Source organism: Toxotes jaculatrix, chromosome 11 (genome assembly GCF_017976425.1).
Source record: "Toxotes jaculatrix isolate fToxJac2 chromosome 11, fToxJac2.pri, whole genome shotgun sequence".
NCBI lineage: Eukaryota > Metazoa > Chordata > Actinopteri > Toxotidae > Toxotes > Toxotes jaculatrix.
Genome location: NC_054404.1, coordinates 10736312 through 10763378, shown reverse-complemented (window position 1 = coordinate 10763378; position 27067 = coordinate 10736312). Strand labels below are relative to the sequence as shown.

At 42.2% G+C, this 27067-nt stretch overlaps 1 protein-coding gene across 1 annotated transcript in view; it reads right to left on the bottom strand.

Annotated features, from left to right (window-relative positions):
- The window catches only part of lrmda (leucine rich melanocyte differentiation associated), a 203044-nt gene that overhangs the window by 37697 nt on the left and 138280 nt on the right, over positions 1-27067 (bottom strand). The window contains exons 4-5 of the mRNA XM_041050327.1: positions 26153-26292; positions 22848-22974 (exon numbers count right to left, since the gene is read on the bottom strand). Coding sequence (XP_040906261.1) covers positions 22848-22974; positions 26153-26292 — 267 coding nt within the window. The remainder of the gene's footprint in view (positions 1-22847; positions 22975-26152; positions 26293-27067) is intronic.

The window sequence follows — 27067 nt, the reverse complement described above, 5'->3', positions numbered from 1 at the left end:
ACATGACTTAATGACAGAGGGAAACCTGTCCCTGCATTATACAAACCCACTATCTCTTGTCTTATTAGTGAGGAATAACCTCATTCAAGGTTGGGTGGAAAGCAGGGACGCAGTCCCCGCCTTAAGGAGAGATGTGATGGCCATACTTACAATCATAAGAGAGGTTAGAGAACTTAAATAATGAGAAGCAATAACCAATTAAATATTATGTCTTTGGACTGAGCCTTTTCAATAGCCTGCATGATGAGAGTAAACTGAAACCACAAATTTACTCAGTAAAGATCTGACCTACACTAAAAGCTATTTCCAGGCCTAATAAACTTAAGGCAGGCGTGACAGTCAGGTAGAGAACACCACTGCAGGACTTTATATCTTTATCAGTGTGACAAATTCACAATCTCACCTTTAGGAACTAAAATTACAACATCACATTTGTTTTACCGAGTGTGAAAAGACATTGGAGGGCCAATCAGCATTAAACACTGAGAAAAAGAGACTACGCTACTCTAAAATCTAATCAAAACATGCTAACATTTTTTGTTCCCCACATGGCCTTTACCAGTACAGCTATCTGTTAGAGTTTGTTGAGGCTAACAATATCTTATCAAACAGCGGAAGTATCTCAAAGCTAGGGGAACGTAATCATATGTTTATAAGAAGTGATATGCAACATATAACATGCTGTCAAAATCTAGATGCTACAGACATGAGCCACAGCCTAAAAATGGTTGAGCTCTGACAGCTCTGCCGTCCACAGCACGACACTGTCGAAGGGTGAATGCCTCCTGTAAACATTTATCTTCCCTGTGAGTGTGTGTCTGTGTGTGGTGCGGCCTGGCGACAGGAGCTTCTCTAAGGCTTTATCTGTGCCATGACAAGACAACCTGTAATATACGAGCATCTGGAGCTCCTCTTCAAACACAGTGTTATCTCACGCCAAACATTCCCTGAGGCCAGAGCAGAGCAAAAGTGGCCCAGACCAGACCAGACAAGACCTCACACTGTCTCACCGCATCCCACCCAACCCGTGAGCCGAGTGCCGGGTGCACAAGCTGGGAACAGTCCATCACAGTGCATGTGTGTGTTTACAGGGAGTGTTCTATGAGCGCAGCCTCGACAGCTGAGAACAACAGTGTGATATTACAGTGACAGAAATCATCTGCTCTGAGTTTTTCTTCCGTCCTGCTAATCGGGCTAGAGGTTAATGGTGTTGCACTCAACACAAATGGACACAATCCCTCTTCATCCCCTGACTTAAACATAACTGTTGAGACTAAAACTAAACACCCATCACTCATGTTGCTGTTTGGGGGAATTTATTTTACAGCAATCTTAAGATAAATAGTGAAGGCCATTACAGATCTTTCAGAGGGCAACTTGAATGCTATCACTTTCAAAGTGACTGATAGCACTGTTCATAGGTTGCTAGAAAATCTTTAAAACAACTTTATCAAAGCACTGGGTTGTTATACAGCCAGTAAAATCACACAGAACCACTCTCCCAAAATCTATCCTATATCCTTAAAACATTTCAGACAGTAAATGAAGTATGGTGAGTTTCAGTGCCCTAAGCTCACTTTCTCTCAACAAAATCACTCTAGTGTGGAGGAAGAAAGTGTGTGAAGAGAAAGCAGCTCAGTTAGGAAGCTCCATTCTTCTCTCTGTGTTGTGTGCTCCGCTCGGACCGCTGCCTTCAGCCAGCCTATGGGGGGGTGTAGACATACCCCTCTTGGGGCCTGTACATACGGCCTGTGCCTCACTTCAAAGAGAGGGCACAAGGGCACTGTACTCCCCCCCAACTCAGATCCATTCAGCTCACAGCTGATTCCTCTATGTGTGTGTGAATGTTTGTGTGTGTCTCACTTTGACTCTCTCTAGGCCCCTCTAGCTTTCAATTCAGACCGATTTCTATCCTCTTGTTTTATTTTTTTTCTTTCCTGGAAGATGGATGAAGGCGTGGATGTAGAATCCATAGCTTGTGCGTGGATGAGTGAGTCTTTCTTTGATGTCTGATAATGAAGGGCAATACTGTGCAATCTCTAAACATGCTGCCACACAAACTCATCCTGATTCACGGCTAAATGCAAAGCATACTGATATTACTGTGAAACAGGAGCGTCAAGGGAAAACCACAACAAAAGGCTGAATGCTGACCTCCACATACCTTGTAACCAATGAAAAACACCAGTGCAAAGAAGACAAAAAGAAACACAGGGAGGAAGAACGAGTGTGTGAGAGAGGAAGTGCATTTGAAAAGGAGAGTGAATACTGGAGAGAGGAGCTGAGCTCCGTGGCTGCGGCACAGGGAGGTCTGGCCTTTACAAATCCCTTCTTTTTTGATCTCTTCATCCAGATGAAAGAACAGCGGCAGGCAGGATTATGTGGGACAATTGCGCTTTCTCCCCAAACCCTGACTTGATCGGCTTTTACGCGAGTCCTAATCATTTTCAATTAAGCACATTTTCTGACATCCTGTAATAGCTACAGTGCTGGTCTTAAACTCTCCAGCCGCCTCAGTGCTCCCCCGCAGCCCCTTTTTTGCTAAGCCTTTCATTCCCAGACAGCGTGCCAGTAGTGTCTGCTGACAATCTGAATGGGCCTGAACTGCAACTTGTTGTTAAGGTTCCAAACAACCCATTTACCAGATGCTTGACAAGGATGTTATTTGGTGCTCTGATTGAATGTGCTTTTGTGTCAGTGAAGCATTAAATTAGTGTTGTTTGTGGAAGTCCCTGGGATCCTCCACAGAGTCACTGTTATTTTTGTGTATTCCTGGTTTTTGTTTGTTTGGAGGGGGCTCCTTTTGGTATGACAATCAATATCTAATCCAACTAGTATTAAGGCACACAAGGAAGTATTGTATACTAACGTCCTTTTCACCAGTTCACTGGTCTGCAAAATGATTAATCCCGACATTCAGCCTGGTAAGAGGGCATGACAACATCTACAAATATAGCCTCTTAAGACATAAACTGTATTTGCAATGTCACAATGATTTCATCCATGGCAGCCTCTGCTCATTCACCAGGTGCGTAATTCCAGTCAAACTTTGGAGCTTTGTGTCTCCTGAGGGACTCAAGGACTTGACTGAGAAAGACAGCACCATTAGCGGGCTCTGGACCAGCCCCAACCCTGACAACCACTCACAGCTGGCAATGGCAAACCAGAGGAATGGGTCTCCTTTTCTTCAGTTTAGCCAGAGAGAAGTGAAACAAATGTCCGTCACTCACTCACTCGGTACACAGCAGGATGGCTGGCTATTTTTGAGGATGGACAAGTAGGGATAGAGAGACAGAGGAAAAATGCCATTCAGTTAGAAGACAATGGACGATTTGAAAAGATCATCCAGAGATTTAAGAAGACGCATGAATTTAGATGGAAGATGAAAGAATAGTCAAACCCAAATTGTGTATATTTACTTTTACATACTCAAAAGCAGCTTACAATTAGTATGAGCTATGCAACTGGGACACAGTTAATGATTTTAGGACACTACTGGTAAACCTGATGATAGGTAAAAGGAAAAATGGTTTCCAAAGACTTAATACTTAATAAGTGGATTTCATGCAAATACTGTCACATTTGAGTATACTGGATTTTACCTCTGTTTCAGTGTGTATGTCCAAGACTAGGATTTAATTATTATGTATCATCATTACTATTGTTGGCACACAGCTTATAACTTAAAACTAGCTATCTTATGTTAAAACGTACTCACCCCTAATTTAAACTCTTACTGGTTTTCCTTTACTGTTGATGAATAAAGTTAATACAAACATGCTCCGTCTCTCTTTCTCTCTCTCCCTCTCTCTCACACACACACACACACAGAAACTGAGGTAGCATACTTTTGAGTCATGTCTGTCTGCCAGTGGCTGTCTGTCATTATCAGCTTTGATAATGTCTAACAGTGTCTTCAATAGAGAACCCTACCAGGATGAGTTTGTTTCCCCAGCTCTCTGCAGCTCATTGGCTGGGGCCTCTACTTCTAATCACCTTTCATTACAGCCTTCTGATCCCCAGCTTTCCTTTGTACACCGCACTTCATCGTCTTCATTTTCCGCTCTAATTGCATGTGAAAGATGCCCCCTTTGATTCTGCCTGCATGCCAAAGTGCTATCAGGGAGAGAGTGTCGAAAAGTGTCATGTGTGTCTGTCTACTCGGAGGATGAGGGAGCCGCATATTCACCTACTGAGGACAAACCCGTTTCTCCCCAAGATATGACGTATCTATCACCAGCACAGAGGATATCACAGCTGTCTGTCAACATAATAGCAATAGGTAGGGGGTAACAGGATTGGAGAGGGGAGGGGTGAAAGGAAAAACATGAAGATAGGTGCTTTGAATTGCACACTTATAGCAAAGCGCTCAGTTGTGTATGTTTTATTATCAGAGCAATGTGACCATGATGCACCAACCTTGTCAAGTGTGGCATTCTCTTTTGATTCTTGTCTAAAAATCTAAATAGAAAAAAAAAAACACTGACTTTTCTTTCCTTTTCTTTCTTCTTTCAAATGCCATCATTTGTTGCTGTTAGGTGGAGGTTGTGTACCCACCATGTTAGGCTTGTTCACTGTCAGTGTTTAACCTTTTCAATATGATGTCTCCGAGACCTTTGGTGGCCACTGTACGGTTATAGAAAGGTTTATTGTCTGCAGGTTTTAAACCCCGGTTCCTCTGCAAGAACTTGTTAAATGAATGACCCCCTCTAAGCAGGAAAATATATTGCACACGAGGCACAATTAGATAATTTTGCGGCTCACTCTTTGAAGAACTACCACTCTAACAAGGACCTTATTTTGGTAACAAATTCATGGAAGGGCTCTTGAGTGGCCTGATATCTGTTCATTGTTAAGCTAGTGTTCCAGGATGGGGAGACCAGAGCAAGAGAGACGCAGAGAGACCTCACTCTGACAGAATCTAATCAAGAGTTGTCCTAACATATTACAACTGACTTAAGCTCTATCTTTCCTCCCAGTTAAGTCTCACTCACTCAGAATCAAAATAACCAGGGAGACAGAGACAAGGAGAGAAAGCGAGACAGAGAGGGAAGATTAGGAGATGGTGAGGAAAAAAAAAAAAACACACATCCCTGTCTGACTGAAATGGAAGACTACTTCCGGCTCCAATTTCGGCATATGCCAGGGCAAGCTGCAGAAAGATAAATGAGCTCTCCAGCACCAAGAGGAAACTGATTCTTTATCTGGCATGGCACTATTTACTGACATTAAGAATGATAATATCAATCAGCAGGCTGTCAGCAACCCAAGTGGGCTGTGAGGAGAACAAAGGTGCCACTGTCTCTCTTTTGATACATTTACAAGGAGATGTTGATGTACCTGCCATTCAGGTGCAAATAATGTCATCACCACACACCTGGATCAGGGCCTGCTGCTCCACCTTAGTGATGAGTAAAACTGCCCAGGGCCCTTTCCCAAAGCTAGCGTTCATGGCTAGGAAAAATAAACCTGACGGGTTAATGAGCTGGCAATCAACACAACAAGAAGAGCAGCAGAGCACCAACATGTCTGCACTCCTCGTCTCCCTGTGAAATATAGCTGTGGGTAACAGATTTTTTTTCTACCCTTAGTGGTGATGAGCAGGAGAAAACACATGGCAACAGCATCAGGGAAGCGTCTGTGTAATTACTTTTGGCCATCTTTCAAACCTTTCTCTCTCAGGAGAGAGATGTGTGACAACATATGACAAGAAAGCCAACAGGCTTTCCATACAGAATAATGGAATCCATCATCACTGAGGCAGACACACCTGTCTGGCTTTGAGAACAATGCCACACTGCCTATTTATTAGGTGCCAGAAAAGTTTATGTTTGTTCGGTGACAGTGACAGCAACTTGATCCTTTTCATTTTTGGAAGGGGGATCTCAAGCTTTGGGAAAAGGAGGGAGGAGGGGAAAGTCTGACTCACATATTTTCTTCTCTCGGTGGTGCACAGTGAGTTCTCTTTCTTCCTGATAGCTGTCTGCTAAGGAGTCAGAAGACAAATAACAAAGACTGTCATTCTCCAGGAGGCTTTCACTAATTCTTTTTTCCCCCCCCACACCAAAAAAAAAAAAAAAAAAGAGATACATATTATATCCTTTTGACACTTCAAGTCCAGCGCCATCTCAGTCTTCCCCAGATATGCAAGATATGGAATTGCATAGCAAAGCAGGGAGTGATTTAATTATTCATGCTAGTTTGATATCTGTATCCAACATGAACGTAACTGATTAATAATAAGAAAACAGGTTTCATGACTGGCAGCCTCTGCCAGAACCATTATATACAAAATTAGAAAGCACTGTCAGTGAAATGTTGAGGTAACTCAACATTTTTTTATTTATTCAATTCTACTACAAAATGATGCCGGCCATTTTCATCAAAATCTAATCCAAAAAATAATTACCCAATTAAAGAAGTGTGTATGTTTCCTGCAAATGTCTGATGGTTGTTTTGAGACAAACACTGGATATTTGTGCGTATTAAAGACATTACCTACATTGACTTTTTCAGTGTTTTTGCATCGGACAGTTTTTATACAATTGGTAAAGATTAGTTGAAATACAGACGTTTAAAAAAAGGGTAAAGGAGGCGACTTTTCACCAACTTTAATTCAAAGTGTCAAAATGCAGTTATAAGATCAAGAAAACTAGACTGAGCCGTACAGTGTGCTGTTGGTCTATGGCTGCTCAGTGGGCTATCAGTTCAGTCTGACTGTCAGCCAGCCGTGTTGACGGAACAGTGCTGGCTGTCATCTTAACAGTTAATAATTAGGCTTCCTCCTGCCACAAAACAGAGTGCCACAGTGACAAAAGCCAATGGCAACCGAGGTGGCGGCTTGGCTGCCACATTATAAATAGTCTGACCGGATGATTAATGAGAGGGGCCACCGAGCTAAAGCAGCAATCTCACACACAGACAAAGGCTGCCTGCACAGCTGCCTGCACACAAAAAAAATTAAACAAAACACAACAAGACAAGCCCTGTCCCCCGATAGAAACAAGAATTGAGGTAGAGTGGCAGGGAAAGTGGAAACATGCCAAGTAAATAAATTATTGAATTTCGACCGACAGCTTATGAAGACTTTATTTAACCTCCAAGCGCTTTTTGGGGGGATCCTCATTAACATTTTGACACGCTCAGTTGAATGGCGGGGTCATGCAGGTTCCAAATGCAGAGGAGGTTGAGGAGAACAGTGAGCACAACAGAGAGTCTTGGATAATTCAATAATTTGAGAAGCTGGAATTTTCACCTTTGCCAAAATCTAATTTGTTTAGGAGATATTTAGATGCCAAACAAAGCCTGGCTCAGGAAAGTTTCAATGGCACCACAGGGGCCTTTCTACACAGCCCTCTGATCCACATAGAAATCCTGGGAAGGGGCTACGTGTTTTCTGTAGCATCCTATAAAACCCTTAACGCCACGCATTGCACAGTGTTCAGAATAAATGCATGTTATCTAATAGTAAAAGTTTAGTGTTGTTTGCCTAACATTTTCTAATGGTTGATAATGTCACGTCCCACAGAGTAAAATCATCCATCTGTTTAAATTATGAAAATTTGTCTGCTTGTTTCCCTTCTACATTTCAGTTCTGAGTTTTGACAGTGAGTCATATTTTCATCACTGTTTCCATCACCTACCTTTATGTCACTCCACAGTAATATGGGCTGAGCACTTCTACAGTTAATGTCACCTTTTACCATTTTCAAATTATACTCATCAAAGCAGAGATGTCAAACCAATCAAAGGATGACAGCGAATGGCGAACAACAGTGACAGTAGTGAAAAATATCTGTTTTTCTCATGAGGGACAGTTCCACAAACAAACATGGATGCTCTATTCTGCTACCGGTCAACAATTATCTTGAATATTTGGATGTACGGTTGCTCCAAGCAGGTTTTTCCATTTGATGGGCCTTATTCTTCCCTTCCACTTTGCTGTGCTCAGCTGGCAGGGCTCTCAGTCGTCACAACATCTCCTTTTAATGCCCCTGACAGGGGGTTATTTGCTCCCATATATGTTTTCTCTCCAATTACACCATGGCAGGCTAGAGGCTGCCAAGCCACGCTGCTGAGATGCTGATGGTCACCTCTTTGACTAGTCCTTCCTGCCTCCTGCACTATATTTTTCATCTTTTTAGATTCTATTAGAGGAGGACTCTCTCATTTGTCTGTCCTTGGTCCAAAGTGTTGTTTAACACCTGAGAAGCATCAGCACTACAATACCAACTACTATTTGGTGAGAAAGGTAATACTGGACGTCTATGCTCAATTGTTCCTTCAAGCTGTGTATCTGGTAAGAAAAAGGCATTTGCATTTTAAAATAAGAGTACAGAAATATTCTAAAGAAAAAGTGAATTCAACGTGTTATTGGAAAAAGTATTTCATGAACAAATAACTGTCCAAACAGACAAAGCAGCTGCAGTAGCCTGAGCAGTCATGGGGATTTGAATTACCACACACACTTTCTTAATTATCTCAAAACGTTTCAACTTGAATATTTAATGCAAAGCACAATGCTAATCTCCACCAAAACACATTAATTAGAATAATTTGCTCGATTCTTTGTGGCTGTTTACAGTAATCAGGCTGATCAAAGACTAAGTAAAATGATACCAAGGGACTGATATCTCAAATATACAAGATGCAAACCCTCTGAATCAATAGAGCAAAACAGACAGCATTTGTGAGTATAGCTTTAAGCTAAGTGGGATGCCAAATGAAAAAGCTGCCATTGATACCACAATGAAAAATGCATGATTTCAGAGAGAGCACTCTTTTATCTACAAGGCAAGATCAATAGTGGGAAGGGGTTATGGAATCAAAGTTGTTTTGCTTGTGCAGTAGTTAACTGACACTCTTAAAAACATCTGAACACAATTTGAGAGAACAAAGCGTGCTAAAAGACAATTGGAAGAGAGTAAGGTGAAGTTCTGTGGGTTGATAAACTTTCTTTTCACATTCAGGAAAGTGATATCAAACACTGAGTGTACAGGGCAACAGAAGTCAGATTCATTTACCACTGACAAGCTCTCTGCAGGATCAGTGATACATTTCTTTGTTTCTGGGCTTGAACAACACTGAAATAAAAATCACAACAGTTACAACAACAAATTCTAAAACAGCAAGACGCTGCATTTGTTTCCACCGGAAAGACAGTGTTCAGAGTTCTTCTTTTGTTCTTCTGAAACACTGACCCTCTAATCACCCATCTAATCATCCACATAGTTACAGACAATTGTAGTACTCACAAAGAAATGCAACACAATGCAATACAACATGACAACTGCAAGTCCTTGCTTGTGCCCTAATTACAGTATTTATGGATTTAAAAAAAAAAAGAAACACAAATGGATTCTCAGTATGTTAGTTCCAAATAAATCTTGCCTGTGCTCAACTGTACTACAATAAATCCTCTGGCCCACCCTCACACAACATCTGAACATTGATTTCAACATGATGCTGACAGTGCTAATTATTCTGTAACTCAACCCTTGCCTCTGTCCTGACCTTCGCCCTGTGAGTGGACAGAGGAAGAGCCAGTAGCTTTCAGCGGAGGCTTGGGCCTGTCTGGCCCGAGAATGTGACAGGAGATAGACAGAGAAGAGAAAGATAGAGAGAGAGAAAAAAAAAGAAAGGGTCACAGAAGAGAAATAGAGACACAAGAGAGCGAGACAGAGGAGAGAAAAGCAGACACAAAGAGTGAAGGAAACATGAGAGAGAGAGGGGCAATAAAAGTGAGTGAGAATGACTGACAGACAGAGGATTCGTCACAAGCAAAGAGTGAAGGCTCTGGCCACAGAGGGACCTGGTGAGAAAGCTAACAGATAGCAATCTGAGTTTTCACTCTGCGCCACGGCTAACAGCTAGCAGCTACCCTGTCACCGCTGCCTAAACAAGCCCAGTGTTTTCATCTCCATATACACAACGCGGCACTCTGTCTTTTCTTCTGATGGAGATAAGATGTATAAATTATGAGCAGCTGACAAAGTCTACTCCAGCGCCCCCGGCGTCTCATCAATCACTAGCCTGCGTGTCAGCAGGTAACTGACGTGGCCCCCGGAGGCACAGCCCCCTCTTTAGGTGTGTGAGTGCTTTTGTGTGCAAAAATGTGTGTTTGCTACTGTGCAATTGGGCTTTTGTACATGTCTGAGTACTGTGTCTGTGTGTGCGTATGTGTGTATATGCTATGTGAGGCGGTTGTGTGAACAGCTGATTCAGTCTTAACTCCATTCTCTAAGAGACAAGAAAGAAAACGAAATACATACAACTTGCACACACAAAACACACACGCAAAAAACCCCACAAAAACACAAAAAACTCAGGAGTGAGAGTGTGTGTGTGTGTGTGTGTGTGTGTGTGCACTCAAGATTTTACTGTTATGTCTCGGGGTTATCTGATGTGCTGATATAAACCTAAATACTAGAAAGATGGAGAAGTATGAAGTACTGAAATAGGCTACAAAAGAGTGAAACCAGGAGTCAGCTTGCTGGGTGGAGTCCCAGATGCCTCAGAGGGCCAGTTGTAGACCACCCAGTGTGATTATTGGTATTAACAATTTTCCATGAACCTCAGTTTCCTCTGTCTACAAACCAAACCTCGTCTATGCCATAACAGAAATACATGCACTTAAAATGCATTTTGATAATTCACAGATATTATAAATGGGAACTCTTGAGTGTTTAACACATCATTGCTAAAGTAAGCAACATAATTACACTGTGTGTCAGCAAAACAGCATAATTACAAGCTACAAGTTGTCAGTGTCTGATTTCACTCGCTCCTAATTACAGGCCAATCATAGTCTTTTTACTATTCATGTTTACCAGAATTAAAACCTAATTTCATTGCAATAATTACAAGCTGTAGTGTCCAAATAGCACAGATTACACTGATATTACCTAATGTTAATGAAAATGTGATAGCAAATATAATTAGACAAGTATTTGATGATTTGGGATTTTAAAGCACAGATTTACTTTTACTGGCGTTCGTAAATCTTTGCCTCTGAAGCTCATATGATAATTCTAAAAGATCCCTTTTTAGTTAACACCGAATTTCCATTCAAGGACAGTTTATGTGTGGAAAAAAATGTAGAAATAACTGTATTCAATGAAACATTCATTCCTCTCGGACTGAACAGGTATATAACCTCGAACCACTTCACTGCAAAATTACACAATGTTTGTGTACACGCCCCAAAGCAGGTAGCGCTTGCTCGTGCACACCGTATCGATCCGCTGTCTTGAAGTGAAGTTCAAGAAGGAGAGAGCGAAGCAGAAATTTTTGACTCCCCATGGGGACAGGAGAAACAGCTCATCTCAACACCAAAGAGAAGGAGGGCTGTCATGTTCTGTGTGATGAGCTGAAAGACTAGAGGCGGCCTGGAGCAGCGGGGTATTTCTTCCCCCCATAAACAAACCTCCAAAAACAAACAGTTCCACCCCACAGAGACGGAGATGGGACAGTGAGACAAGAGAGGAGGGCAGACAGGTGTCAGGAAAGAATGACATCTGTGACAGAGGGCACTAAGAGAGAAGCTGGAGGAGATGAGAGGAAGAGCTGAAGACAAGGGTGTTTTCATGAAAGGAGCATCAGACTTGCTGTCTCCCTCACTCTGGCCTGCTGGTTTGGTTTGGATTTTAGGCGAGGACTTCATATTTTGATCACCCTGATATCTCATGAATTATGTACCATACACCATTAGCATTAGTTAGAGGCATCATGGTATCAATGATACTATTGTTTCGAGGGGGGTCAAGTCCTGAGACACATAATCTTTGAAAACCCTTCTAGAGTGAAAGAAAGAAGATGTCTGGAATTCAGCTGACAAAAGCACTCAGTCGTCCTGAAATCTGATGAGTCTGACAGGATGTGAGCCCATCTGATCCACAGCCGTCTCAATATTCCCTTACAGTGGGTGGAGACGGGGGGGGGGGGGGGGGGGGGGGGGGGGGGCAGGCTGTTCCTCACCGCTCTTTTAGCACAGGTGTGATGAAAGTTGGAGCCGCTGCGGCTTGGCCCATCTCTCGGATTACCCTGAACACGTCTGGTGACGGACGTTGCCAGTTGGCAGGCAAAACACTGGGAAGTGATGCCCGTTGTGCCCTATCCATCTGCCTGCTGCATGGAAACAGCATATCAGATGATCCAGGGGGGATACCTATTATCATATCATATTAAATGTCTGGGTTATGGGTTACAATTGTAGGTCTTAACAAGATAAAAGACAGATCTTACAGAATGGGACAAAATGGGTCGGTGCTTCAAGGTCAGAGCTGTCAGTCCCTGGGACCTCTGGGAGTGGTTTATCACCATGAGGTAAAAGAGAACAGGGAAAACAGACAAACAGTAATAAAGAGAAACAGATCCATTCTCTGTCAGAATGGCTTTGTTTGCCACCTACAACCACGGGACAGTGCTTCCTGTATTTAATCAGACTTGATGAAATGACAAAGCTTTGTTCAACACTGCCTGGAGAAGTTATCCTTGAAATAAAATATGTGTTACTAATCATGACTTACAGTACATCTCACAGGATATCTTATTACAGACCTTTACAGCTCACTGGCTCTAATTCAGTTTCTTAAGTATGGTACACCGCATAGAAGTCAGACCTATTCTGGGAAGAGGCATTATGAATCTGTCAGCTTGCAGCTGGACGCCAACTGCAAATAGACACCGAATGAAAGGGTAATAGGTAATAATATCATTGATAACTACTAAAAGATGCAAATAATTTGACACCAAAAATTCTAAAAAAAAAAAAAAAAATGCCCGGCTGATGAAAAAAATTATGAGCTTAATACTCTTTGTTTTAGCATGTAGCGGATTCAGATTTTGTGGATGGAAGCTTGCACCTTCACCAAGCTCTCATCACAACAACAAAACCCAGTGAAGATGACAAATTCTTTGCAGATTGGTGACACTGAAACACTGTGGCATTAAGGATCTTCACCCACTTCACTGCCCATTTGTGCCCTGTAGCCCAGTGCCAATCCTTCACAGCCCTCTCCAACATGAATGTCAGAAGAATGCCGTTTGAGTGTCACTTGACCCCTCTGCCCCTGCAATGACCTATAGTGCACCGTGGGCAGTCCTCACTCTTTCACATATCTCCGCTGCTAAACAACGTCTCCTTTTCCTCCTCTGCCTCAATTTATTTTCCTCTTTACCGCCGCCCAATTCTCCCATCGCCCCGTTCATCACCCTGCTTCTCTCATCCTTTTTTCTCCCGCTATTCAAAACTTGAGAAGGAAAAGAAGAGAAAAATGCCTCTCCACCAGTAGCAAACACAGGGATGAGTACCTATTCAGAGTGCGATTGTTGGGAAAAGGGAGCTGTGGTGTTTGTGTAAAACGCAGAGTGGGAGAGAGAGTGTGTGGATTTTGGAAAGATGCAGATGAGAGGTGCATGGTGTAAGAGTACACTTCAAACGTACATATGAACAGAGTGGCTAAACATTCTCTAAAATCTGTTAAAAAGCAACGTGAGAAGCAGCACACCACAAAGAGTGAGACTGAATTCGCATGAATGAGAGTGTTATGCAAACTTTTGACCAATTGAACAGTTTGGTCCAGCTGCAATACAGCCTTTCTTTATTTGTGTTTGCACAGGTTCAGTGCTCTGTAAAACAAATACACACTCACTATCAAACGTCCCAGAACAATATATCCCATAACATTATGTTCCTTGGGCTAAATGTGTTTGGTGCTGACAATATTGAAACTGTATGTTCCTTCTTCTGTCACTCAGATGTGAGACTTCTGACAGGCTAAGCCTTTAATGCACCAGATTTGACTGGTTAATCCAGTGAAAAACCATCCTTTATGTCTCTCAGGTGGAAAGGTCGCACAGCGAGGCCTGGCTTCCTTCAACCTACAGTATTCCTCCCGCCTTAGCCTCCAACCTAAACATGCTCTAGCCCTCATCATTGGCCTCTCTCACCCCTCCCCAGCCGTCTACCCACATGCATGCATAAGCTACAAAGCTGGAGGTGTCAAGACTACCTGTCTCAACAGCACCCCCCTTGCCTGACCTGCGGATAGCCCTCAGGGACATTAATTATAGAGTAGTCTGACTTGTTGAGAGGAAAGAGACAGACAGAGAGAGAGAGAGAGAGAGCGCAAGCGAATGAGGGAGAGAGACACAGAGGGTGAGAGAGAGGGAGCAGAAAAAGATAAATGCAGAGATGTTGTTACAGAAGCTGTCACCTCCTAATCATGTCATCCTGCTGTACAGAGGTGATGCTGAGGCTTTACTCGATCAGGTTTCCCATTCATCACCGGAGCTGGTTGGTGGTGGAGGTGGAGGTGTTGGAGGATGAGGAGGGGCAGTGCAGAATGGTAACTATCGGTTTCCCACAGAGTTCAAATTTTAAACTTATGTCCAAACCTGACTGTTTTTCTTGCTAAACTAGCATCAAAGACATCACTGAGATTTTAGAGAAAACACTGGAACACTTCTGCGTATCTGTCGCGTCCTAACTGCGGAGCTCAGACTATACCTGCTATTTAAAAGGTTTAAAATATCCATTGTCTGTTTCTTTCAGGTGGCAGTACTAAATTATAATGTGCACATGCAAAAGTTTTTATCTGTTTACACAAGCCAAAGATAAGCTATTGCACTGGCACTGTTTCTGTTGAAGGACCACTTAAAAAAGGAACACGCAACATAAAACTGCTGCATTCCATTTCAATAGTGTGCTTGCACACAAAAACATGGATCTATGATAATATGACATTTCTCTATGTGTTTTAAAGACATTGTGTGGACAGCGATGTCTACTCCGCAAGCGTGGATAGACACTGAACTGCCACCATGTGATCAGAGCAATCTGTCCCTACAAATGGAAGCTTCTCTTGCGCATTACTGTGTTAGATTAGACGACTCTCGGTCATCTGATTCCCTACTGTCTCGACAGCTCCTGTTTCTAATGGACCGAGTGGGATTTCACAAAACGCAAAATAGGGAGAGGTCAACGTGTTTGAAGGTTACCCCTGTCGGGGAATCAAAATAAATAACATTCAGGTGTGCTATTCTCTGTCAGGCGAGTGTCTTAATGATGCCAAGTTAACACATACTAAATAACAGTGTCTCCCTACGCACTGACAGCCTCAGAAATAATTGACCAGCGTGCTCCAAACTGAGACGCAGTAGGCAGAGAATTCAATCCTGCAGCTGACAGAACCCATTGAGCATGTCACTAGATTTTGCATTATACACAAAGCAATGTCAGGTCAGGGATGCGGCCTCCTGCTAGTTATTTGCGATTGCATCTCTGAGGGTAAATTACCTGGCTCTCCATAATATGGTCTAGTTAACTAATTTCTTGACAGCACACTGTCTCATAAGGAAACTCTCAGATTTACTGCCTGTCAAAAACATGATGGACTGTTTTTTCTCCCCACATTTCTTTTCTCCAAATGCTTGGCAGCCTCTCAACTAAGAGCTCATATTCAATATCCTCTCTCGGTGTGCCGAGGACATCTCTAATTCCAGACGTACTGCTGAAAATGAACAAAAAAAGAAACATAACCTTATTATGTTTGAAGGCTACCAGCAGTGTGTCATTTCATCCACAAGTTCCCATGCAAAAAAAATTACTGCTAGGGGCGTTGTAAAGCGATGTAACATAGTTCTAAAGCTCTTAGTGAGGAAACAGTGAAATCCATTATCCTGCCGACCTCTGCACATTGACAAGTACACATACACACACAAGTACAGTATATGGTGTCCTGTCATTTTGTTGTTATACATGTGTAAATCATTCACTTTCTGTCAGAAAAGAGGCTTTGACAACAAAAACCTCACCTCACCAACAGGGTCACGGGGAAACTCAATCCCACCGCAGACAAAGCGTAGTTTTACCTGTGAGAGCACGGCCTGCCACTGATAGCAACAAAGATGACAATAGCTCAGTGATGGTGTGAAGACTGCCTTTAAGCTATACCGTACAGGGGGAACAATACCGACTCGTAGAATGCTCCATTCCCACCCACCCCCCAGCATGGAGCTCACCAGTGTCTGTTTTAAAGTTCACAATGCTGCGCCAAGGTCTGCCTACCCTTTCTTTTCTCTCTGTCTCTTTTTGTATGTGTTCCCATTCAGCTGGACGGTGTGGCCTATCATCGTCTCGACAATGACAGTAGGTGGAAACGCTAGCTTTCATTACACAAAGTATAAATAGTGTAATCTATCAGCCCTGCCAATCAGGATGATTGATTATGGGCTGTCAGGGAGGAGAGTGACACATTAGAAAAGTTTGGTTAACAATGCCTGTAGCTGGTGCAGGGCTGCTGCCACCCAGCCCAGTGATTAATGTGTTGTCAGCCTGTAATCCCACACCCACGCTTAATGAGGCAAGAATTTATCATCTCGGCAGAGTGGCAGATGTCAGGGGGAAAGGAATCCAAGTGGCTGGAAACAATATACTTTTTCTAGCCTGCGCTTGACATGTCTGACAAGCTCTAAAAACCACAAATAAGGCCTGTGTAAGCACAAACTTCAGTGGAGGGACTTTCAGCTCTGGCTCTGTCCTCTGTTGCATGCTCTGAAAGTCGCTGCCGCTGAAAGAAGGCTCCATCTCCGTTAACACTGTACTGAAGAACAGACACAACTGGTATAAAGGTTTAAAGCTCAAATGATCCAGCACAGTGGAGTGGGAGGGAGAAGTCCAATGCTGTCATGTCTGAAAAACAAATTTAACATTTAGAGTTTCACACAAATTAACTAAAACTTTCACTTTGGTCCCTATGGTGAATCATGAACAAACACTTTTGTGTAGACTGTATCCACCTCATCTGGCACAAGATTTGAAGCTCTAACATTCATTAACTTTTTTTAATGCCATATCAACATCTGCATGCCATAAACAGCAACAACTTTCCTTGAATTATCTGATAAAAATCTGAATGTGAATTATAGCAAAGCTGCCTGGAGTGGGTGCACATGACAATCAACTTCAAAGTAAACTGTAAATGCGAGTGCTGAAACAGTGATTAATGTGTAGTGTCAACATCAACTAAAAGAGACAGGCCAAGAAATAACTGATCTCTTTGAGAGATTTAAAGTTTGGCACGATTCTGTGGAAACACCCGGTGGGGTAGGATGTAGGAGAAAGAGGGATGGACTTTTTTTTTTCAGAGCGCAGAAAACACTAAGCCAGCTGTCTCTCATTAGGCTAGCAGCATCTTCCTGTCACCAAAGAGACCAACAGGGAGGATTAGCTCTGATTGGACTGATAGGCCAACGCACTGGGACGCTGCACTATGTAATAGCTAAAAGCATCATTTGATAAGAAGTGTAATTGAAGGGATGCCGTAGTGGCTGTAATATTGTTGCTACAGTGGGATTGTGGAGTTTTGCAACCCCTTGGCATGCAATGAAAGAAGGCTCAGTTTTATAGAAGAACATAATGACTGTGAGACATAGGCCTGTGTGTGCAGAATCTACTTTACATATGTCTAAAAAATTATAACTGTTCAAAGATACTGAAAGGAGGAAGTGTGTTATTTCCCTGTAGTTTTCTGTGTCTAAATGGAACTTTGAAAACAGTGAAATTACTATAAAAACTTGGCCCTTCCCAAAGGCATATAAAGGATCTAGTTGGAACAGTATGTGTAAAAAGCAAAGGCTTTGCAGCTTGCCAATACCAGTATTATTACTCTAATAAAACCTTAACAAAGACTTCCATTTTAAAGATGAAAAAAGAGAAAAGTTACGTGAACGATTGCATGATTTGTCAAAGTTTATGAAAACTTTATATCAAAATAGGAGAGGGAGACATCTCATTATTGCTGACCAGCCTTGGCCTGTTTTCTGACAGGCCTCAAACTCCACTGCTAAACACAAGAGACGTCGAGACAACAAATGCTTCACCACAGAGGCGCTCCTTCTCTGTACTGGATGCCAGCAGAAGGAGAGGAAAATCAGTTAATGCAACACGGCCACTTCAGCGTCTCTTAAAAGCCCTTACAAAAACATGTTTGTTTTTATGCTCTGCGTTTAGCCAAAAATGAATAATACATCTATCATTTTCGCTTGCGAGAGCGACGTGACACTCGGGTCACGCACCCCGTGTCTCCAGGCTTTGAAAGAAGCAATAAATCAATCTTGGCACTATTACTTACAATTAATTGTGCTTTAAAGTTTTACAGTGTGTTTATGATATGCAGGGCCTGGATGATTTATGTGGACAGTGTGAGTCACTCCCTCTAATTGCTGTTGTTTTCCCGGCTTATAACCCCTTTGTGACCTCTCAGTTTAAGCTGCCAGGGTGCTCAGAACAGGGCCTGTCGCACTGGTCCAAACACTGGACAAGCTCATACTTCAGCAGTCATTTGCTGTGGACAAATACACAAATGCAGGCATTCGACACTCACAGATCCTGACAGACAAATACACATACCTGAGAGAATGACCACGTGGCTCCCTGGAAATATCTAACACAAACACAAAGTGGTTTTTGTCTATCATACAAAATAAACACGTCCGAACAATTACAAACAGCTGTTTTAACATTTAGGATATGTTGTCATTAAGACCAGCAGTGTCTCAAGTGATGCAATTAACAGATAACAAGACATTATGTAAGACAGGGGAAAGAGCATAATTTGAAAGCGAGCACATCACAATCTGTCAGTGAGTTTATTTGTCTGAACATAAAGCAGACAGGCACTAAGTGTGGTTACAATTTACCCACAACCCCTACTCAATCCGCAGCCCTGTCCTTAGTCGACCTACTGTATACATACTGATTCAGGAATGTGTCATGAAAGAAAGGTGACAAATCCAGGGTTCTGTATGTATAATAGCTGGTGCAAATACAGAACCTAGCAGAGAGTGAAGACTGGTAATAAACCTGCTTCCACAGCAATCTGTTGGGTTATATTTCCTTCCCCTGTTGAGAACCATACTCCTTGAGTTTTCTCTGAGGACACATTTGTTCAGTAAAATGATTCAGCTAACCCACTGAAGGCACATTCACAAAGCGCTATATTGCATGCTGTTTGTTATGTTTGAGAGCTTCGGGGAACTCATAACTCTCTAACACAGAGATGAACGTGGCAACATACTTTACAGGGTACATTTGAGACTTGAAAAGGAAGCAAAACAACCAACCTATAGCAGAATGCCTCCTCTTTTTCCAGAGTTGCATTGCAAAAAAAAAAAAGCCACAATCATGCATCAATGCACAATCATGGGTCTAAAACCATGCAGTCTATCTTAGATTTGGACTGCTCCCTTCAGTGCAAACTTAAAATGAACCGCTGTCTGCTGCCGAGTAAAACAGGTTAGTGTCTGGGGAAGAAAAAACAGAACTGAAAAGATCCACTTGAGGACTTTCCTGGCTCTGTCACTGTCAATTCCCTTGAAGAACCGTTTCCCTGTGTGCAGAGACTCATGGGACCCGGGAGTTGGCTGAAGCCACCCTGCAATGCAGTCTGCTTTACATTATACACAGAAGGATGTGGAGAGAAAAAAAAAAAAAACTTGTGTTCATGCTAGAAAATCAAGTCAAATACTTCGTCCAGGCAAAATCTAAGTGACATCCGAGGAACATTTATACCCGCTGACGTAGCTACCAAGCCGTGCTTAGTGAGAGGGACCATGGAGTAACTTCATTCGCTGTGAAACACTCTTAAACATGTGGCAAGGAGTAAATGTTATTCTACTAGTTAAATTTGCCACGCACTTTTTTTTTTTTTTTCAGAGGTGCTTGGGATCTGAAAACAGAATGTGCTGTCACAGTGTTTTGATAGACATGGCCAGTTTAACCCAAGGGTTCGACAGCATAATATGGGCTCCGTGGCTGAGTGGAGGGAGGTGGAGGAACCGCGCCAAAACGTACCACATGTATTTTCCGAAAGCAGCCCAACACAGTCCAAATGGCTCTACGTGGTTTAACGCCATTTCATTCCATGACCTCTAAGTCCTCAAAGAGAATTATCACATTATAGCATTCCAACACGCCCAATTTCCCAAAATACAGCTCAAGGCTTTTCCACTCCGACTCTGCTTAGTGTTGTGGTTTTGGGAAAACACTTCAATCGTACCCTCTGCGTTTTTTTGTTTACTTCAGGTATTTATAAATTTTCTTCTCTCTCGCTCTTTCTCTTGTCTTTGTCATTATGCCTCTGTTTCTGTCCAACTGCTTGTCCTCTCCACTCAGAAATGCAATATAACAAAAACCTAAAAGAGAAAATTACCCACCTCTCTGCTTGAGGCAAACACCAAAACATACAGACAAGTCAGAGACAGATCATTGTCACCCACTTAGTGTCATGCCCACTAGTGCATAAAGACAAACAGTAACAATTAAAGAAGCAACAAACTTATCCTCAGTATATGAATAGGGTTATTTTATTTGAACACAAGTCTTTGTTTTCTTCTTTGTCAGAATGTTTGTCTTTGCAGGGAAGATCTGACTGTAACATGACGACTGTCATTTACATGAAGGCTTTTTGTAAGTCTTGCACTCACAAGTCTCACAGGCTTTTATGTGTGTGTGTGTGTGTGTATGCATGTGTGTGCCTTTTCCTGCGAACAACCGGCCGTTGACTGTCTGGTTATGATTTAGACAACATGGAAAACATTGGGAATGTATGAAAAGTTATGGTGTTCAGATTGTGCTAAAGACCATAACTGCTTTATCCGAACCATGTGGCGTCGCTCAGTGCCATGCCATAATGGCATGATTGAAAAGGAGTTTAAACTGTGGTCACAATCCACTCCGATATGACTCAAAAGAGGTCCCAGAAGTTCAGCACTGTCTCTTTCACAGTGCACCCATTAACTGTTCCAATACATACATCATGCAATGGGAATTATCTGATAGAAGAGCTTTTTCTTTGGATTTATGCTGTTATGAGGGAGCATGTATCACTGTAACCCTGCTGCAGTGGCTGCTGTTACTATGGTTTCAATTTATCTACTGTAAACAGTAGGAAGGAGATTTTTCGTAGAGGGAAAAATAACCATATGCTGAGCAAAAATTTAAAAAATAAAAATAAACACAGATACACTCAAAGTCAGATAATTTCATTAATAAATTTTTAAAATCATGTCTGTGTTCCTGTATCCCCCCCCCACCCCAACACCTGCACTAATTGAGACTCAAATGGTAGCACGAGCGACAGTGAGACAGCTAATTACCATCCTTTGTAATGAAGCAAATGCCAGACACTGTACCATGAGCCACTGTTATGAGCAACACACTGCTGTACCAGACATAATAGCAAACACAAATATCTAATTATGCCATCATCTCTCCCTGCTTTCCTCTTCTGTTGCAGACGTTTCGCTAATTGGTGGCCCGCACTATTGGTCAGCTTACAATCACTCTGATGATGTGGACAATTAGAGCCGGGAGGTACTCATGGCTCATCAAGTCTGTGATAGTTGACACATCACGTCTCATCTAACTCAAAACAAATGTTATGGAAATGCTGCTGTGCTGTGACATCGCAGGGCCCAGACAGGGGACACGTCCAGGCAAAAATTCTCATCATTGTGTAGACTCACTCAAACACTGCTAATAAGGACAGGACGGCAAAAGTATGTTCAGATGCACAAAATACTGTGTGCAATGGAAGGTAGACGTGTTCTCATCAAAGCTGTAACCTTTTACTTTGCATAGAGAATAAATAATCATATACAGCAGGTTCAAAGACACAAAGACACAAAAACACACACATCATGTCAGCTAGAATCAGTGATTATCTCTCCTTTCATCTAAGGCTGTGGCGACACAGGCAAACATTTCTTTTTCACTGACAAGCTATGTAAATAAAATCTTATAAAGTGACTTTACCCTGCCAAAAAGCATTGTAGAGGTCCTTAGTTTCTTTTTATATAAAGTGGATGAACAGTGTTTTCATTCCACTTTTCTCCATCTACCAAACATGCCAGACTGAGGTTAAATTATTTCAATGTTTTGCTTTCTCGCTTGCCACTTGCATGAAAAATCAAGAACAAAGCATAGAATGAACTGACACTAAAAGAGTACACTATCTTAGCTGATTGTCTCAAACAATAAATATTTTGTTTTCCGCGTGCACTTTTAAACCCAACATCGACTCACATGCTTCTGATTTGTCACTGGATGCCTTCGCTCTTGCTACTCTGGATCCATTTTTACCTCCCAGGCTCACTGTCAGAGCCCCAGAGACCTTGAAACGACAAAGCTTAGCTAATCCAAACAGTAAATATTTCATGACCCTACAATTACATGAAATCAAACCTAGGCTAAAGCCATTCATTTATATTGCATTATCAAAGGGGTATTAAAAAAGGGGGAAAAGGAGGTGAAAAGGGTTGAAGTATTTATATTTATGAACCTCACGAACTCTAATTAGTCTGTGTGGCCCAAAACAAGAGAGGGAGGAATAAGTGCATGGGCCGGGATAATTAAGCGATTGTGAGCGGCATGTACGTGAGCTGTCACTCCAATCGCCAACCATGTCACACTTGACAACACAACCGCGACCGGACAGCCGCCCGTCGTCTTTGATCTGGGCTCATGCATACGGAATCAGGTCAGGCCGTGGTCACACACATTCACCCACACGCACTCACATACAACACCCACATACACTTTAAGGGATGGTAAAGAGAGACTCTTTTGAAAGGGCCACAGTAGTAGGACCTCTGTAAAGGGAGAGTGACAGTCAAGCATGCACAGGAAGAAAGAAAGGATAAAGGAAAAGAATAGAAAAGGGAAGAAAGGGATGAATGTGACAAATCCACTCAAGACTTCAGAGGGACGACAACTTAAATCAGTGCAAAAAAAGAAAAAAAAAAAGAAAAAGGAAAAAAAAAAACAAAGACAGAGCTTTACTTACAGCTTCTGATTTGGGTTTGACCACTTTCATGAAGGCTCCTCTTGCCTGTGCCTCCATCACTTCTCTTTTGGTTACTTTCCTGGTGTCCAGGAACTTCAACCGGGGCAACTTGTGCAGAACGAAGTACCTACAAAAAAACAACAACAACAACAATTCAGCTTAAAATGTAACACACTGTTGCCTTAAAAGGTCCGCTTATAGACTAGTTTCTTGACAAAGAGACAAACAGAGAATCTAAGGAAATGTGTAAACTGTGACAAACTAATCAAACTGACACCAATTCTAATATGTAAATGCATGCATCAACAAAACTTGAAAAGAAGCCGTGTTTAGGGAGATTTAATGGTGATGCAGATTTAATGGTGATATTTTCTTGTATGTAATAACCTTCAAAGCTGATAAGAATAAGTACGACATATAAATAGCACGAAAGGAGATACAACTCGTCTGCCAGAGCTGTCATTCTGGCAGCATCACAGATATCGCTCTAAGCTTTCAGACACACTCTGTCTTTCATTGGGAGGGAGAGAAACGTCAAAAGATAATGGTTGGAATACATAGATGACAACAGATCCTTTCACAGGCAGGCAGGGATAGAGAAACCACTAAGTCAGGGCTGAACTGGTAGCCAAAAAGGACATGCATGCAGCACCTAAGTGGAGGGTGAGAAAGGACGGGGGATATGGGCACAGACAAGACCTGTGCGCAAAGAGCCGTGACAAATTGATGATGGCGATGGCGATGAGGGGAGATGGCAAAGCCCGAGTCAAGTTTTCAACACCTGAGGATTATAAGGAGGGGATGCAGGGATCACGTTTAGACTGACATGGAACAGAAAATATCCCAGTGGAAGAAACACTGGATATAATTTGAAAGAAACATAAAAGAAGAAGAGCAAAAAGAACACAAATGATTAAAACACTAAATGTATCACATGGGCCTAAGTGACTTCTTATAGGCACATTATTATCCAGTAAAATATATAATCTTCTGGAGATCAAAGGAGCTCTCATTTGGGGCTAGGAGCAGGTTGCTCCTTTTCCGATGAGAGCACCAGCACTCAAATACAAGAGGCACCATTCCCATCCTCTTACTGCCACCTTGTAAAAGGACTTTGTTCAGGGCATTTCCATGATGAAATGTGAAGATGCCCTTGGGAGACATGCGGAGAGGTTATTCTCTATAGGTAACCTACCATCACAGGGTCAGAGCAGATGACAAGGCTCTGTCAGCCAGTAGGGATATTAATGATTCAACCCAACCACAGAGGGAGGATAAGACCACGCAGAAGGGTCGGAGGGAGGGGGGAGGGCTAGTAGAGATGACTAGGGAAAAGAAAGACTCATACACTGTTTATTTATTTATTTTTCCCCAAACGTGTTGACATCAATATCATTTTTGCTGCCCTTGAAAGTGGTTGTTGTGGAGTATTATAAAAACTAAATGATCTTAATTCAAAGAAAAAAATAAATAGAAATAAAGAGGCAAAGTTTTACTTTTTAGGTTATTTAATTTCCTAATGCATTCGCCATCTATTTTGAATTGTCCTTCAAGTTGCCTGTAAATTCAAACCAAGAAAGACAAATTTTACATTTTGTTTAGCTGACCTGCCCTGCTCGGAGTAAAAGGTGACTACACTGGTAAAAGAAGGTTACACTAATAGCTAACTGGAATTATTTGAACATATATCAGTTGAACACCATTTCCATTTTTCTTTGTAGTTAGTAGCAAACTACGTAGTATTTTCCAGGAACCTTCCTAAGACATTACAATTGTATATTGTTCCTTTCTAGGAAGATATTTGGCAACTATGGAACCCAGGAAATAAAGTGTAACCAAACAATCATTATAAATAGTATAACAGCTATGGAAGACAATCAAAAAGCTTTAAATAATTAATATTTATAGACACTGAAGGTAATTATTATGGGGCTGCATTTATGGCATTTAGAAAAAAGGCTGAGTGAACACAAAGTACAGCTGATGGATGAAGCACCTCAGGCACAAGCTCTTTGATCTGCCACAAAAGGAGATCGGACAAACTGATAACTTTCCTCAACATAAGAAGTTAAAATGCCACATAAAAACACGTTAATATTTACACATCACAAAGGCAGGGTGAAAAGACAGAGGTTGAGTTCTAATCATTGTCACAACATTTCGAGGTTTCTCAAACCGTTTCTGAGGAGACATCGGCTTATAAGCACAATACTGCAAAATCAGTAACCACTGTGAACATGTAATATTACAGCTTTGAAATCTTGTGTTATTGTAGTACCACAAATGGCCACTGAGCATGTGCATGCTTGGCTAAGAACAGGACAACATTTAACCTCCCCACAGACTACACAGTACAGTGTGAATGAATACTATGTTTCTATGTCATTGCACTAATTGGGGCACCGATGTAACGCACCAGGGTATTTCACTTGAGAGACCCAAGAGCTCCCGAGGCACTGGGCTGGGTATTTATTGCCCAAGGCCAGTGCTGTCACGACCTGCATACAGCCTAACCTTGTCAGACATGAAATCTGCATCACGCTCAAATTGATGTTTTACTATGTGACACATTATGAATATTACATTACAGGACCGTAGACGCTGTCAGTCAAAACAGAACAGCTCTCCTCACCAGTAAAGATAAGCATGCGGGGAGAGGGGAAAGGGGGAGAGGGGAAGAAAGAGAGAAAGGCAGGGAAAGTGAGGGGTGGGGTGGGGTGGGGGGGGGTGGGGGTTAGACAAAAAGAGAGAAGAAAGATTATTCAAGAAAGGCAAGGTTGGTAAATGATTAATAGGCAACACAGAGTCAGAAACAAGCACTTAGGGCTAAAACAGACAAAAGAGAGTATGCTTTTCGCCTTTTATCGCATTTCATGTAAAGGACCCTGACAAATGGTGGTCATATTGCATGGCTTAAGGCCTAGCTTGATGTTTAATGCATCATCTGCTCTGGTAAGGCAGGGTAGTAAACACTCATTCGTGGTGGTGACTAGTCACACATGAAATCCATTTTGCAAACTGAAGTGTAGAGAGGCCAGTTGACAAAGCTTTTAGAGTGATGTGGCTGAATCCACAGTCTGCTTGTGAAATGCAGGGGTCTGGATGTGAAAAAAAAAAGAAAGGAACATTTCCAAATCCATTACTTACAAAAAGCTATCATTCTGGATAGTGTCAAATCTGTCTGACTGAAAATGTAAACACACCCCGAACATTATCTATCCATCCATCCATCCATCCAGTTCAGAGTAATATCTATTCCTTATTTATGTGCAACATTATCACAGCTCATCTACGTAATAACTGACCTGTATCTCTGGTAGTCGTCCTCATCTTTATCCGGGCTGACCAGCTGGTTGGGGCATGCTTCATTTCCCAGCAGGCTTAGGTAGTCCAGTGACGGGGTCACATCAGCCAAGTGTTCCAGCAGGGCCTCGATATCAGTCAGGTGTCAAAGGGCGGATGTCAAGGACCTAGCGCTGTTAATTACATTAGCATTTACTACCCGCACAACCCCTCCCAAGGCCTGTCTGCACTAAAACACGTCACTGTCAAATTTACAGAGGTGCTCAAAGGGGCTAGTCACTGGCTTTGTGAGACTGGGCAGACAGAGGGGCAATTTAAGGTGCAGGCTTTGGCATATTGCAGTGACACAATTTGGCTGCTGCTCTCTCTCTCTTTCTCTCGATCTCTTTCATTTCCTAGGTGGCCGGGTGCAGAACAGTGACAAAATGATGGATGCCCTGTGGTTCAAACAGTCCGTGCTTCCCAGAGCCGTGCTGTGGAAAACTTTTGCAAAACGTGGAAAAAACAAACAGCCCCTAAGCAGGCACATTCATCACTAATACATTCACTTGGAAAATTGAGCCCCAAAATGTCAAAATACAACTGCACTAATGCAGTGCTCGAGCTTTAAAATGGCACTGTGCCACGACAGGATGTACATAATTGGCCTATTAGCATGTGCCGACCACTTCACAACCAAACTCAGCACACAGTCCCAGACGCACACTTCAAGGAGCCCCAGTTTTAATGTTGACTCTGGAAGTGTGTGTGTGTGTTTGTGTGTGAATGTGTGAGAGAAAGTGAGCATCGTTACCCAGTAGGATCTGCATAACCAGAGGAAAACAGGACACATTGCTAAACCTGTTCTGAAGCTTAGAGGGGAAGTTCACACATTTCTGACTGATCATAAACAGCCTCGCAATGTGCCAGTGTCTTAA